At 44.0% G+C, this 14,782-nt stretch overlaps 1 protein-coding gene across 7 annotated transcripts in view; it reads right to left on the bottom strand.

Annotated features, from left to right (window-relative positions):
• Positions 1-14,782, bottom strand: part of GATA2 (GATA binding protein 2) — a 34,991-nt gene that overhangs the window by 5,205 nt on the left and 15,004 nt on the right. For 4 of the 7 annotated variants that reach the window (XM_060271412.1, XM_035106445.2, XM_035106443.2 and 1 more), the window contains exons 2-4: positions 11,134-11,571; positions 9,290-9,907; positions 5,840-6,018 (exon numbers count right to left, since the gene is read on the bottom strand). In XM_060271412.1, coding sequence (XP_060127395.1) covers positions 5,840-6,018; positions 9,290-9,907; positions 11,134-11,362 — 1,026 coding nt within the window. In that variant the 5' untranslated portion in view covers positions 11,363-11,571. Of the gene's footprint in view, positions 1-5,839; positions 6,019-9,289; positions 9,908-11,133; positions 11,572-12,112; positions 12,782-14,782 lie in introns of those variants that run through there. The other 3 variants (XM_035106444.2, XM_035106446.2, XM_035106441.2) reach the window with 3 other exon arrangements.

The raw sequence follows: 14,782 nt of genomic DNA on the forward strand, positions 1-14,782 counted from the left end.
AAATGTATGTGCATTAGTGCACTAGTCTAGTAGTTCCTTGCCCACCTGCGTGGCCTCTCATTCTTCTGTGGAGCTCCGGGCTGTATGAACAGTTTTGAAAAATTGCATGCGAATCGTCATGTTATCCATGTATATATAGCATAGCTGCCAAGTTTTCCATTTTCTCGCGAGGAAGCCTATTCAGCATAAGGGAAAATCCCTTTAAAAAAGGGATAACTTGGCAGCTATGATATATAGTCGTAACTCGGAAGTCGAACAGAATCTGTTCTGGAAGTTTGATTGACTTCCAAAACGTTCAGAAACCAAAGCACGGCTTTTGATTGGCTGCAGGAAGCTCCTGCAGCCAATTGGAATCTGCGGGAGCCCCGTTGGACATTCGGCTTCTAAAAGAACATTCAAAAACCAGAAGACTCACTTCCGGGTTTCGATCATTTGGGAGCCGGAACGTCCGACTCCCAAGGTGTTTGGGAGCCAAGATACAACTGTAAAGCAAGAGAGGAGCAGAAGAACGGACTGAACATCACCCAAACTTGCTGTGTTCCACTACTTTAAGCAACTTTCTTCTAGGCTGTTACACTTCCGTCACCTGAGCCAGAACTGGGAGAAAGCGTCTTAAAACAGAAGAGCACAGAAAGGGAAGGCAGGGGGTGGGGGAGAGGAGGTTTGCACCTTTCCATGTGAAGCCTTTGCCCACACATTCTTGCACGCAGTGCTTTTTTCTAGAAAAATAGGTGCCAGTATTCACCATGAAGTTGTTCTAGTAAGTGCCACACTTTTTAACAACAAAAGAGATGCCAGTACTAAGCACCCCTTGAAAAAAAGCACTGATTGCCCAGATGCTTTACTCACGGTGACTAAATTGACTCAACCTCCCATGCTAGTTCTACTCAGTAGACCTATTAAAGTTAACATATATAACTAACTTTGGTTCATTAACTTTATCTACTCTGAGAAGAACTTATTTGGCTATAGCCCATTACCCATATACAGAACTTTGTGGAACAGTAAAAAATAAAATTAAAAAACCCCTGTTGTCGTTATCTCAAACTCCTTGCTTTTAAAAGGATATTTATTGCCATTTTGTATGACACATTGTATAGCACCGCCAATGTTTCCCTCAAACTCTTAACTAATGCACCAATCCCTCATGAAGTATGAGGTATATTCAGCAGTTATCCACATTTCTAATCATCCAGGTCACTTGAATAAAATGAGTTTGTACTGTTCTCTTGTCTGTGTATTAAATGCAGCAAGAGTGCATTTAGTTCTAACCACAACAAAAACTATGCATTTGATTCTAATTTGTAACCCGATGGTTTGGTGTATTTAGGCAGCTAGTCAATTCAAACTCGATGCTTTGCTTAACACTCGGACCCTAAACAACTGGGCTGATTAATCTACCTGTGACATGGCAGTAACATGTAGATGTGCAATACTGTACTGGCACCCAATATATATGACCACATCTATACACTTCTGAAGATGTTTGAATTTGCATTGGAATATGCAAAATTAAACTAGTCCTTCTGACTTGCTAAGCATTAAACATACTAAACTTCAGCCTTGCTACAGTCTGCTAAAGTGGAAGCTATGACCTCTAGGGCTACCAGACTGAACTGAAAAGCTCCTGTGGATTGTGATTAGTGTTTACTGTTGTTTTATAATGTTGCCTGGCCCCCAAGGAGTGGGAAGGGAGGGAGCTCCTCAACATGAAAGCAACCTAAGAAAGATTTACATTCAGGGGGGGGACTCTTCCCCCCCCCTAGATTGGCACTTGGCTGAGTGACCCATAACCCTGAAAACAATGGGGTCATTTCAGAAAATTTTAGGAGTGGGAGAGGAAGTGCACCCTCTCTTTTAGGAAAGAATCCTTCATACAAAGGGTTCAAAGGTATTCTGCTCCAGGAAATATGTTCAGTACACTATGTTTGGCACAGCCTAACGAGTGTGTCAGAGAAATATATACAAATATGTAAAAAGCATGGATGAGCTGATCCTCAAAAGCTCCATGAACATTATTGCACCATCCAAGAAAATGGAATGTGTACTACGACAGCCCCTTATGGCTCAACCTGCGACACTGATCCAATTTCTACAAGCCCAGTTTCTGAAGCTGACACAAAATGTGAAATAAGCAAGTATCCACCCCACTATGGCAGAATATAGGACAGACCTCTACTCTGGATCCAGTTTAGACCAAAAAATTATACCTATCTACTGCTACCACTGCTCTTATTCCATCTGATTTCAGCTGCAACGAGATTAAACGTTGGGAATGTCTTACGTATGAGGACAAACGATCCAACCATCTTGACTGTGCACAACAGTCACCAATTCTCCCAAGTCTTTCAGTGTACAGTGGTACCTCATTTTAAGAATAGCCCTGTTGACGAACTATTTGGTATACAAACTTCGCAAAACCAGAAGTAGTCTTCCGGTTTGCGAACATTACCTCGGTCTATGAACGGAAGCCGAACGGTGGAAGGGCACTGGTGGCGAGAGGCCTCATTAGGGAAAGCGCGTATTGGTTTAAGAACGGCTTCGGTTTAAGAACAAACCTCCGGAACAGATTACGTTCGTAAACTGAGGTCCCACTGTATACTAAAAAGCTTGTGATTGTGTTTACCAGTTTTCACAATTTCATCATGAGTCTCACAACTAAGCATGTTTGTCTTTAATAGCCAGCTGTCAGGAGTGGAGAAATGAGAGAAAAAGAGAAAGAGACAGAAGCATACATTTATTTTTACAACTACTGCTATTGCTACGTTTGGCACCAAGAATGTGTTAGGAGCTGCAGAAAAAATATATCTGAATCATAAAGTTACAAAATGAATGGAAAGAAAGCATGTTCAGAAACAAAGCAATATTATAAAAGGACTATTGAAAAAAATCATTATAACTGGAGCTGACCATACCATGAGACAAAATTAAGAGGCTAATTCATTCAGGTGGTAGAAATTGGTTGCCCTGAAGTGCAGCAGAGGCACATCTGCTCCCTGGATCCTCCAAGAAGCTCTATTCAAAAGACCAATTGAAATGAATGGGAACTATGTAAAAAAGCATGGTAGTGGAATCGGGGAATGCGTTCCATTGGAGTTTTTTTGTCTAAGGCATGAAAATGTAATGTGCCAACTGCAATTACACTATTCCGTTTACTGAAGTTGTTTTCAAAAGCTCCTTATAAGACACAGCCTTCTCTTACATCAGGCTGTTGTTGGACTACAACTCCCATCATCCCTAGCAAGCAGGACCAGTGCCTAGGGATGATGGGAATTGTAGTCCCAAAACAACTGGAGACCCAAGTTTGGGAAATCCTGTAATAAACTAATCTGTTACTTGCCAGAAATGAATCACTACAATTGCTTCTGCAGGAAAAGCACATACATACTCTGCCACTGGGCTAAGTCCCCCTCCCAACTTATTCCAAGCTTACTGAGTCCCATTCAAAGAACTAGGGGTGCAAAAAAGGCAAAGTAACCCTCTGGTTCTCAAAGTGATGAAGGCTGGTGAGTAGGAGCTTCTCACAGCTGTGATCAGTTCAAGTAGGACCAGAGCAAGGCAAAGGGGATGCCTGGGGCATAGCTTAGAAGTTCCCGTCCCCCACTGAGGCCCCAGCACTGGGTGATAAAATGGGATGAGGGAATAGTGGCAAAGGCTCTCAAACTGAGTCATGCGCTTTCCTGTGTTTCTACTCTGCCTATCAGCTCATTTGTGTCCTGAAGGGCTTCCCTCAAAAGCCCATCACAGCACTAATCTGCTATTGGCCAGAGAGCACTGAGAGACACCCCCCCCCCCAAATAAACACACCAACACCACCCTTAAATAGAGCTAGATGTTCAGGCTGAATGATTGAAGCTAGCCTTCCCCGCCCGCCCCATCATGCTTTCATTGCAGCCAAGTAATGTTTAGATCCCTATCACTGGATCAAGATTATTTCTTATCTCTTGTACAGCTACAGCTTCCTGGCACAGTTTATAAACATTTTCATCTTTTATCCAGACTTCCAAATTTTGCAATGCTTTTTGGAGGTCTCAGCGGGTAAAGAAAGGTAGTGCAGCATTTTAAAATTAATATCATTGTTACTGGACAACAGTGGTGATTTTTCAATACCGATTGTTTATAATATTGGAAAGTTCTTAGAATTTGGATTGTCCTGGCTCATTCCTTGATCTAACGAATAAAAAATATATAGTAACACAAACTCCAGAAACTTTCAGTGAGTTAAGGACTTGCAGTCTCCCACCAAACATTTGAAAGCAGAGAGCTATGTTTGCATATTTGAGATAGTTTATTGATACTAGACTCTGCCGCTTAACTCTATGGCCTGTCCCATTTAGTCTGGCATGGAGTTTAGCCTGCGAGAGACGATAATGTTACACTGTTGTCTTAACATTTTTCTAGACGTGTCACTCACTTCAGAAGGAAAGCAAGTCATTAAGAAGCTCGCCCTGTTGAAATTCTGACTCAAAGCCGACCCCCCCCCTGTAGCCCATCCTAGCTTTAGATTGCTAGAGCTTCTCCTTCAGTCTCCTCCTAGTTCTTGCTGTGGCAAAAAAAAAAAACACCCCCCAAATGATGAGGGAGATTTTTAGGACCTCCACCCAACCCCACAAACCACATTGCTCCAAAAAAGAAAAATATTTATTATTCTTAGCATATTTTTTTAAAGCATTTGTAGAGTGGAGCATATTCGCAATTTCAAAACAGACAGCCTGACTGGCATGGCTTGTCTATAGAAACTCTTTAAAGCTTTTAGAGTCAGGAAACAGATACACAAAGTTTCCTTATCTTCAGAGTACAGATATCCGGATAGGAAACTACTACCAGGAGCCTAGAATTTTTTTTTTTAATCACTCAAATGAAAATACACAGTATAGGTGACTCCATGGAAAAATAATCAGTTCTTTTAAAAAGGCAATTAGAGAATTGCCCAAAGAGAGAGAAAAGAGAAAAAGAGAGCTAATGTTAGTTTTGCCATGGAATCTTTTGAGTACAAAAATTACTTTATCAAAATAATTACTGAGCAGATAGCAACAACTTTGACGCATCTGATTTCCCAATCTCTTTTCTTTTTCCTTTACACTTTCTGCTTTGGGTCTCTTTTTGGACTTTCGGGCTGGAAGAGCATTACATGACTAACACTTTCAGTTCCAGCCTACTTCTGAACTGTCCAAGAGGTCAAATGAATTAAAGCTGTCCTCTCTGGATAAAAGGGACAGAATGCAGCCACAGGAACAAACAGGCAGGCACAATTGGTTACACACCTTTCAACAGCCAGAGCTTTAGAGAAAACACAGACAGAACAGGAGAAGGTGAGCTGGTTGTTTCACACTGGCTAGTGTCTTTGAGCTACAAATCGGCAGCTTCAGAGTTTGAATCTCACCTCTGCAGTGAACTCTGTAGCCTTAGGCAACCCACCCTCTTTTGGCCTCAGTCCTTACCCCTGCACAATGGAAATAATAGCACTAACCTACCTTACAGGATTGTTTTAAGAGCTACAATTTAAAAAATGGATGGGGAGGGGGGAGAGGAGAGAAGCCACTCAAATACTAATTGTGTGATGTATATCCACAAACAAAATTGCTATTGTTCTGTAACTTGGCATGCAAAGTTCTGCGGGCAGGACCCCTGCAAAAAAAGAAAGTATGTCTCTAAGTGACACCGTGACCGCTGAGTGACATGGGTCTCATGTGTAGTGCAATATCTAGATCCCATACAGGCTCTGAAGCACACAGAGATGGGTCAAGTTGCCCTCTCGTCACCATACACGCATGTGTGTGTGTGTGGTCCCATTAAATCATTTTAGCCTCAAAGCTGGTAGAAAGAAACAGACACCTACCAGTCTCCGTTTAGGTTTAATGAGAGGTCGGTTTTGACCGTTCATTTTGTGGTAGAGCCCACAGGCGTTACACAGGTAATGCCCAGTACCGTCTCTTCTCCAGAGAGGGGTGGCAGTAGCTCCACAGTTGACACACTCTCTGCCTTCTAAATGGAAACACGAAGAAACCGGATTTCTTTCTTTAAAAACAAATTCACAAAAGCTTTTTGCATTGTCCTTTTAGGCAGATTCCAGAAATCAAAACAGCACATTATTCAAAACAGAGGGGAGGAAAACAAGAGAGACACATCTACAGTGCATGCAATAAAGGTCAAAATCCAGGAGAGCTGCAGTGCCACACAAATTTCAAGTATCAATTTCCTATACAGCGATCAGAAAGCAATTATATCTAGTAGAACTTGCATTGGTATCAATCACAATGTGGCAGAAAATGTCCTGCTTTGCTTCTCCAATCTAATGCAGCTATATGGCCACAGCATATTTGGGACGGTTCTTTCCCCTCACTCCTCCCCCCCCAAAAGAACTCCCAAGAAAAGCAAAGTAGGAACATCAATAATTGTATGGATTGCATTGCCAAGTTAGCATAGTTATCTAAACAGGATGGCAACTCTCCCACCACCAGCAGATCCAAACTGTTTTTCCTGTGAATACTACTCTCTCCGGAATTAAGCAGAGTTTGAAAGTGGACAAAGATATGAAATAGTTCAGTAAGGGTTTTCAATATATGGGAGGGAAAACAGCTTTAAATGTATTTAACTTTTTGAGCTTGCAGTTTACAATTTCATAAGGAAGTTCTGATTGAGTATACTCTTTGTTGCTGGCTTGTTCATATCATACCGCTACATAAATTTTCACTGGTTATATGTTGTAGGATTGACCTAACTTGAAAGATTCTTATACAGTATGTGCATGCTTGTTCCTCTAAAAAAAGGGGGGGGGATATTTACTAAAAGTTCATTTGTCTGTGAGAAAGTCTAGTTAATAGAGGAAATTCTTTTAGCACAGTTTATGCAAATCATACAGTATTTAATGCAGAGGAAATACACTTTGGCCAGTAACTCAAGCAGGCTGAGTTCTGCTGCATCTATGTCTCCTTTAATCTATGGAGTGGGTGGTTTTTAAACAGTACAGACTGGAGTGAAAAATGAGGGAACTCTGTGAAGCTGAGTTCCTCGCTTTTGTCCCTCCTTGGGCAGGAAGCTGCAGGAGTCGCCTTGTCGTGAGTCTTGGTTTTTTTACGAAAACATTAAATGGTCACGAACTCTCCCCACTTCCATCTACAGGACAGGGTCTCCATTACAACACTTAGGAAAACTCACATCTAATAAAAAGCCTTGTGCTGAGAGAGGAGGGGAGGAGGGGCTGAGACCTAATTTTCCAAGGTGACTGTTTTATCTAGTTTGGAGCACTTTAGAAAAGTAACAGTGGTGTGGGGTATTTTTAAAATTGCATTCTGTTTCTATGTGCTGGAGACAGTAATCTATCTCGGGTCCTGGGGAAAATGTGAATTCCTTCGTTCTTGAAAGGGAGCAATTTGAAGTGGAGATCCTGAAGCAGTAAAAACATGTGATATTTGGGTTGCAATGCTCATAAAAGAGATCATGTTTCTGAATTACTAGCCACTTTGAAAAGAGATGTGTGTATAGACAGATATATCCTGTTTTATTTTTATTTTTGGTCACATTAAATTCTGCATGTATTTACTATGACCTGGTAAGGTTTGAAAGCAAAAAATATAAATGAAGTAATATGAACATAAATTATTAGCTTTTGTATCCATGACAATATTATTCAATTAAACAGTACACTTTTAAAGAAACAGAAGTTAAGAGTCTCTTTGGCTTAAAGATTTTATATGTGATGACAGATGGGAATTTTTTTAAAGTTGCTTGTTTTAACAAACAGGGATGAACTGGAGTTAACATGATAAGTGGCACTTATTTCCCTCCCCCAGTTTTATTGAATTCATTTGAATTAATATTTACAAGGTACCTTAGTAGCCAGCATTGGTATGTAAACTATATTTGAACTTTTGCTCCTTGTATGATCTGAAGGAAATCAGGCCCTCTGGAAGTTTTAAGAAAATGGCCTTGTAAACTTCAAGCCTGAACAGCTAGTTCTTTGCAAAATGTACTGCTTAATAAAGATGAACTTTTATCACAAGTTAACAAAAGCAACTTAGTGGAGATCCCGCAAAAAGCGGCAAGGGAATACAGGATCTTGCCAGACATTTCCAGTGAATACAGCTGGCCTAGGCCTTTATATTGCTGTGTTAAGAGATTTTCCAATATAAACCCTTATTTGCATAATTCAGATCTGCCAGTTTTGTGGGGTTTTTTTTTTAACGGATTACTGCATCCCTTGGGCCCAGCAGTGACCGAATGCTGCAGAGACCAGCGGCAGGAACTTGAAGGGAGAGACAGCTTGCCTACAACCAATTAGCAATAACAAACTAAACTTTTGAAAGCTAGAGATGCCCCTGCTGTTCCAAGCTGCTCCCCCATCCTCATAAAATGTATGAGTAAGTTCAATTTGGTTACACTTTCTCACTAAAACTCAGCAAGGGGAATCCATTCAGGTCGAAGAAGGACATTTTAAAACATGTCCTATGACACACAGAATCACTTAATCCAGATTATTTACCTACACCTGAACCCATTTAGCCACTCTTTTTGCACAAGATCAAGGTGCTTAAAGAGTTTTAAAATAAAAAACAAGTGTTCCAGTTTTCAATATATGTTAATACACCAACAGCAATTCTAATCTACCTTGATTATTCCAATTACAAAACTAAAGGAGCAGTAAATTTAGACTGAATTAATGAATTGGATATGAACGTAAGTGGGCCAGTACTTCCAGCATCCATTCAACTTATTTATTTATTTTTGTAAATGCTACTATACCAGTATTTTAAATTTAAATAGTTAGTTCAATGTGGATGGTTTGGTCTTTGCAATTTGTACTGAGAAAACTACCCCGCAAAAGGCTTGTTTTTAAGCACTTGTTTGCATTTTTTTTTTGTTTTATCCACTATACCAAAATCTCTGAACTCTTATCTGGTGAATGACATGAAGTGCCTTAATCCCCCAGCATTGCATTTCAGAGAGGAGGTCACAAAGGATACATGCCTCAAGTCACCTTGGAATCCTTTGGCCCATTTTAAATATATATCATTATTGCTATTAGATGTTAATTAGCAGCGGCCAGGGTAGCAGTTTCCAGTTTTTATCTCGGAGTAAGGCAGGAGCATTATAAATCCTCTTTTGAGAATATACACAAGACATAAAGTAAAGCAAACACTCATACCGGCTGCCTCCTCTTCCACCCCCCACCCCCCATCCATGCACATGCAGCCCACCGACCTATTTTCCTTTCCTAAAGACTGAATGAACTCAAGGGGTGCATTATTATTACTCTGTGAGAAGAGGATGGGGCGGACAAGGGGCTTACCTGAGCAGGACCGGGCTTTGCTCCTCTGCTTGGGGGTGAAGCTGGAGGCGGGCCCCCCGAGGAAGCTCCCCGGGTGGAAGAGGCTGCCGCCGTAGTCGTGGGCGGCGGGCACGTAGGAAGGGTAGGTGGGGATGGGGTGGTGCGTGGAGGGCTGCGCGCCCATGGAGGCGGCGAGGCTGCTGCGCAGCGGGCTGGCGCTCTCCATCTTCATGCCGTCGGCCAGAGACACCTGGTACTTGAGCGGCTCCTTGTCGTCTTGCCGGCCGGCCGAGGCCGAGGCGGGCGAGGCGGCGCTGCTGCCGGCGTTGGGGTCCGGGGAGACTTCCTTGGGCGGCGTGGGCGGGAAGCCGAAGAGGTGCGAGCCCGAGTGCGAGGCCGGCGTGAGCGACGAGGCGGAGGCCGCGCTCGACGCCGAGCTGCCGCCGCCGGGGTACACCGAGATGGCGCCGGGCGGCGCGCCGGCCGCCGAAGGATGCAAGGGCCCCTTGGTGAAAGGGTTCACCGTCCACGGGTTGTGATGGTGCGCCGCCGACAGGGCCGCTTTGCTGCTGTCCAGCCAGGGCAGGCCGGGGCTGTGGAGCAAGTGAGGCCGGCACATTTGGCTCCCGGTGAGGCGGGCTGCGGGCAGGGAAAGGGCGTCAGTCAGTCAGACGGTCAGGGGAGGCCTGAGGACTAAAGGCGCTTTTCTCTCCCGGCCACCCAGCTGCCGACCCCCGAATCCCGCTCCGCCTTGGCGGGGCCTTGTGTGCAAGGAAGATGGCACGCCCTGTGGCCTTGCCCCTACTCGAGCCACAAAATGGAGTCAGCCTTGCCCCGCGCCCGGAATTCACGCCATATACCAGCCGCTTCAAGCAGCTATGATTCAACTCCCATTCCAAGGGAAACACTCTTTTGACTCCCAGAGGAGGGTCAAAAGCTTGTTAAATGAGCGCAAACGAGGCTGCCGTGAGCACTGCCATATAACCTACCCAAAATAAAATAAAAACCTGCAGGAACACCAGTGAGCAGCAAGAAAAAGGACACTTGGGGCTTCTTTTGGAAATCAGCGGGGATTCAGGAGTAAAGTGCCCGCATGCTTGGATCCCGTGCTTTGGAACAGGGTTTTTTTTTGGGGGGGGTCCAGATAGGAAGGTACCCCACAGCTCCTCCACTCTTTGCTCAGGCCAAATGAATGAAGGCAACCGCCAGGCAGGCGATCTTCCCTCCTGCAATCGAGCAGCAGAACTACTTCGGGCATGGGAGCAAAGCCCCACCGTTAAAAGTACACGAGTAGAGGGCGGGGGGGGTGTCAATGAGTTGGGCCTTTCCTAGTCTTAAAAGCAACACGCACACCTCCCAACAGAGCTCTATTAAGCAGAACGAGTTATTTTTGTTGGTGGTGGTGGTTTGGGGAGGATTTTTTCTCCCAGTGACTGCAATGCTTTTTAAAGTTTTCTCCACACACATGAAAAAGGTGCGCGTCATCTCATCTTTCCCCGCCCCCGCCTTTATATGCATGCTGATCCAAAAGTATTTCAAATAGGATTAGATTTCATATCCGGGAAATGGCCCGGTCTTGTGCCTGCGAAGTACTGTATATCTGTAGTTAACAAGCCCCTTCCCCCTCTCCCAACGCGAAAACGCCGCTTCCCTTTCCTATTCCCCCCCTTTAAAAAACTAAAAAAGGGCACGCCAACCTTTTTCTAGGATTAAACCCGATCGCCCTCATCTACTATTGCTCCTTTGCCATAAACCTCCCAGTCTCATCTCCATGAAGATCAGAAGGAGCCCGAGGCAGAAACAGAAAGCAAGAAGAGCTGGGAGGCCGGGGGTGCAGGGAGGAAGAGCGGGGGGGGGGAATTTACCGTGCGCCTGGCTGTAGGAAACTCTGGCTCTGGCATGGGCCGAGTTGGCATAGTACGGGTTGCCTTGGGAGTCCAGATGATTGAAGAAGACATCCACTTCGTCCGGAGGTAGGAGCTGCGCTGGTTCCATATAGTTATGAGCCAGTCCCGGGTGATGAGTCTCCGGGTGCTGCCCGTTCAGTACGGCGTGATGGGCCATCCAGCGCGGCTGGTCCGTGGCTACCTCCATTCCTGTGGGCTTCTCCCCCACTCCCCCCCTAAAACCCTCCCTCCAACCCAAAACCGTTTTGGTTTTGAGTTGGTTTTGGTTTTGAAACAGTAGAGATCTCGGGAGAGAGCTAGGTTGATCTCGGAAGGCAAACAAAGGTAACCGTGTGTCCCTCTTTTAAACAGGGAAGTTGCGGAGAGAGGTTCCTGCCACACACCTGGGATCACCACCTGTAAGGAAGGAAGGAACGGTTAGTACCTTACGTGCCTTTTGAAGATGTGCTCCAAAGAGTACGCGTTAGATTCCGGCAGACACAGTCCTGTAAAAATTGTCCTCTGAATCACGGGATGGAGGTGGAGGGAGGGAAGAGAGGGGAGCGAAGGAGGGTCCATATTTTGACCATCACATTCTGTAGCCGCCGCCCCCCCTCCCGGTTCAAAAATATTCATTCTTCCACACCGTCCCCAGGCTAACCTCAAAACATTTGTTTTTAATGTTCCGCTGTACAAAAAAACATAGTAGCCTAGGCTATTTACTTTTCTACAGTTGTCAATAAGCGACGAACTGTAAGAAAAGGGGAAAATAAGTGAGTCCTTTGGTCTGCGTTTGTTTGTAATTCAAACTGAGATAAAAGAAAAGAAAACTCGGAGTGATGAGTGCTTTAAAAACAAAAACAAAACAGCGATTCGAACGCATTTTCTCCTGCAAAATCAGCGCAGTCGCCTTTTCCTCCCCCCGCCTACCCTCGGTTCCACTAACAAACATACTTACAGAGAGAAATTCCAAGCAGACTGAATCTAACTCCAAATGTTTGAAAAGTTTCTTTATGAGGCTGTAAAGGGGGGGGTTATTGTTTGGAGGATGGAAATGCAGAAAAGAGAGAGGGAGAGGCGAAGGAGAGCGAAGAGAGAGAGAGAGGAGGTTTGGATAGAAGCTCTTACTCAGATGGCAAGCTCCACTTATTCTGGCCTTTTTTGTAACATCCCCAAAGCATCCTATGTCAGCTCTGGCGCCAGCTGGACTCAGTTCAGTAGACATGAACTAGGGGCGACGCGCAGGCTAAGAACCAGCCAATCAGCAGCCAGGAGCTCAGCCGAGCCTTGCGATTGGCCCCGGACAATCCACATTCCCCTCATTTACTCCAAACAGCTAAAAAGCGCTGAACCCGCCAAAGACTCCCTCCACCCCCCACCCCACGCGCCATTCCGCTCCTCCATTGCTTTTTAGACTTTCGCTGCCCCCCACCTCTTCCATAACTTCTCGGTTCGCCCCATTCCAGCTTTCTCGTTATTAAGCAAGCTCCTTATCTCTCAGATATCGTGCTTTCTTCTTGTTGCAAAGTGTATACTTTACTCAGCGTAAAGCATGCTCCTTACAGTACCTAGGATTTGGGAATCTACACGGCACTAAATAACATTGAGAGAAGTGTGTGTGTGTGTGTGTGTGTGTGTGTGTGTGTGTGTGAGAGAGAGAGAGAGAGAGAGAGAGAGAGAGAGAGAGAGAGAGAGAGAGAGGAGGACTTCGAAGCAGAGTAGGCAGGGACATGGGGTCACGAAATATGGTCAGCTTTAGGAAACCCACACCCTATTTCTCAAGGCCCAGAGTCCGGTTCCCCATCATTTTAAAACAAGGGCAACAATTGCCTGCATTCATTTGTTTTGTTTTATTCAAGCTGATTCAGTTGTAATTAGAGTAGTGTTAGGTGAGTTGCATCCTAGGCATATGCAGAGTAAACTAGAAGTACCTCAAATAAAACTGAAGTGGCTGTTAATGTACCAGCGAATTCGAATCCAAACTTAAAAGCAATGGTTTTATTTCTAACTACATGCCTTATTTCTTTCCGCTGTAGTTCAGTGTTTTGGTTCTACTATTACATAATTGTTATTTCACCATAACTGCAGTGCTCAGTCCATTCACTTCACAGTAGATCAGCCACACAAGCTGATTTAACTTCTTAGCAGTAAGTACATTCAGGATTGTAGTAGATGTGGCATTTTTCTCAGGCAGCTTGTTTTGTTCACCATTTAAGAAATAAACAAAACCAATACCCAACTTGCATTTAAAAAACAACAACCAAAATACGTTTTCCAAGTCACACTTTTAACATCAGTTTAAAATCTTTGTTTAAAATAGTAAATAATTTTAATAGAAGTGAATTAATTCTATTAATACTCCACGGGCATGACAATTTGGAAATAATTCTGGGTAGAAGTATAATTTAGTGATAATATAGCTGCCTGATCATTACAATAGCCTCCTACAGCTCTGGATTTTCTTAAATCTGATATTTAGGTTAAAGCAAGAATACAAAAGCACTGGTTTTGCATGGAAGTCATGAGTCTCCCTAGGAAATAGCTTGAAAAATCCTGCCCTAACCAAGGCCATATTTAGAACCCTTTGTGTCAAATATGACTATTAGACATTTATAATTCCAGGAAAATCCAGGAAAATCACACAGGTTATTTATTGTATGCTCTTTTAATTCCTTATGGGGCATTGAAACGATATAACATGACCAGCTCTCAATTATGTTCAAAATATTGATATGCTTTTAACTCTCTGAATGTAAACCATGACTATGCTACTGCTTGGGCTTTCAAAAACTTTTTAAGAAACCGCTTTCTGTTAGTTTGAAGCCCCGAAGCTTTCGAGCCTGCTGCTTGAAACAGCTCCTGCCACAGGCGAGGTGGGTGGCTGGAGAGAACTAGCCGCTTGCTCAGCAACTCTCACTCCCCTAAAACATTTCATGTACCCAGCAAAAAATAAAAATTGAAAAGGAAAATTCTCCAATCATCCCCAGAAAACATTGATGGCAGACTGAAAGAACGCCCCCTCACAAGCAAAAACATTTCTAAAAGGAAAGAAACCATCCAAATCAAGCCCACGATTTAGAAGACAAACTATTCAGTGGATACATTCTTCTCTCCACCATTCTGCATTGATAAAAACAGCAGCAGCAGCAACAACAACAACATCATTTCAGGGGACTTTGCTTTTGCACATGAGATCTACGAGCGGCTAGTTACCTTCCCTTTCCTCAAGTTAAGTGCGTTGTTGTTGTTTCCCATCGCCAGCATGACTAACCTTAAGAGTTTTAATTTTCGCAAATTTTTGCTAAAGGCGCTGCTGCTCTTGTGCCTTCCCTGCTCCGGATCAGAACTCTAAATCTTTCTTTCAAATTCAGCCCACAGAGGAGCCTAATAAAACCTCTCCTCTCCCCTGCCACTATTTTAAATGTTGCCTTTTCTGCGGCGGTTTAATTGGGGACGAAGTGTGGAGTTGTTCCTGGATCCTTCCTAGCACGGGAGGGAGCAAGGGCGCCCAACTGCCCAGAAGAGACTCCCCCGGATCATTTACTCGAGATCGGATTCCACCTCCCTCCGTGCCTCGTTGTAACGAGGGTTAAAGCTGTGAATTCTTCCCCCTTAACTCGTTTCTCTC

The sequence above is a fragment of the Zootoca vivipara genome, chromosome 2 (assembly GCF_963506605.1).
Source record: "Zootoca vivipara chromosome 2, rZooViv1.1, whole genome shotgun sequence".
Lineage (NCBI taxonomy): Eukaryota > Metazoa > Chordata > Lepidosauria > Squamata > Lacertidae > Zootoca > Zootoca vivipara.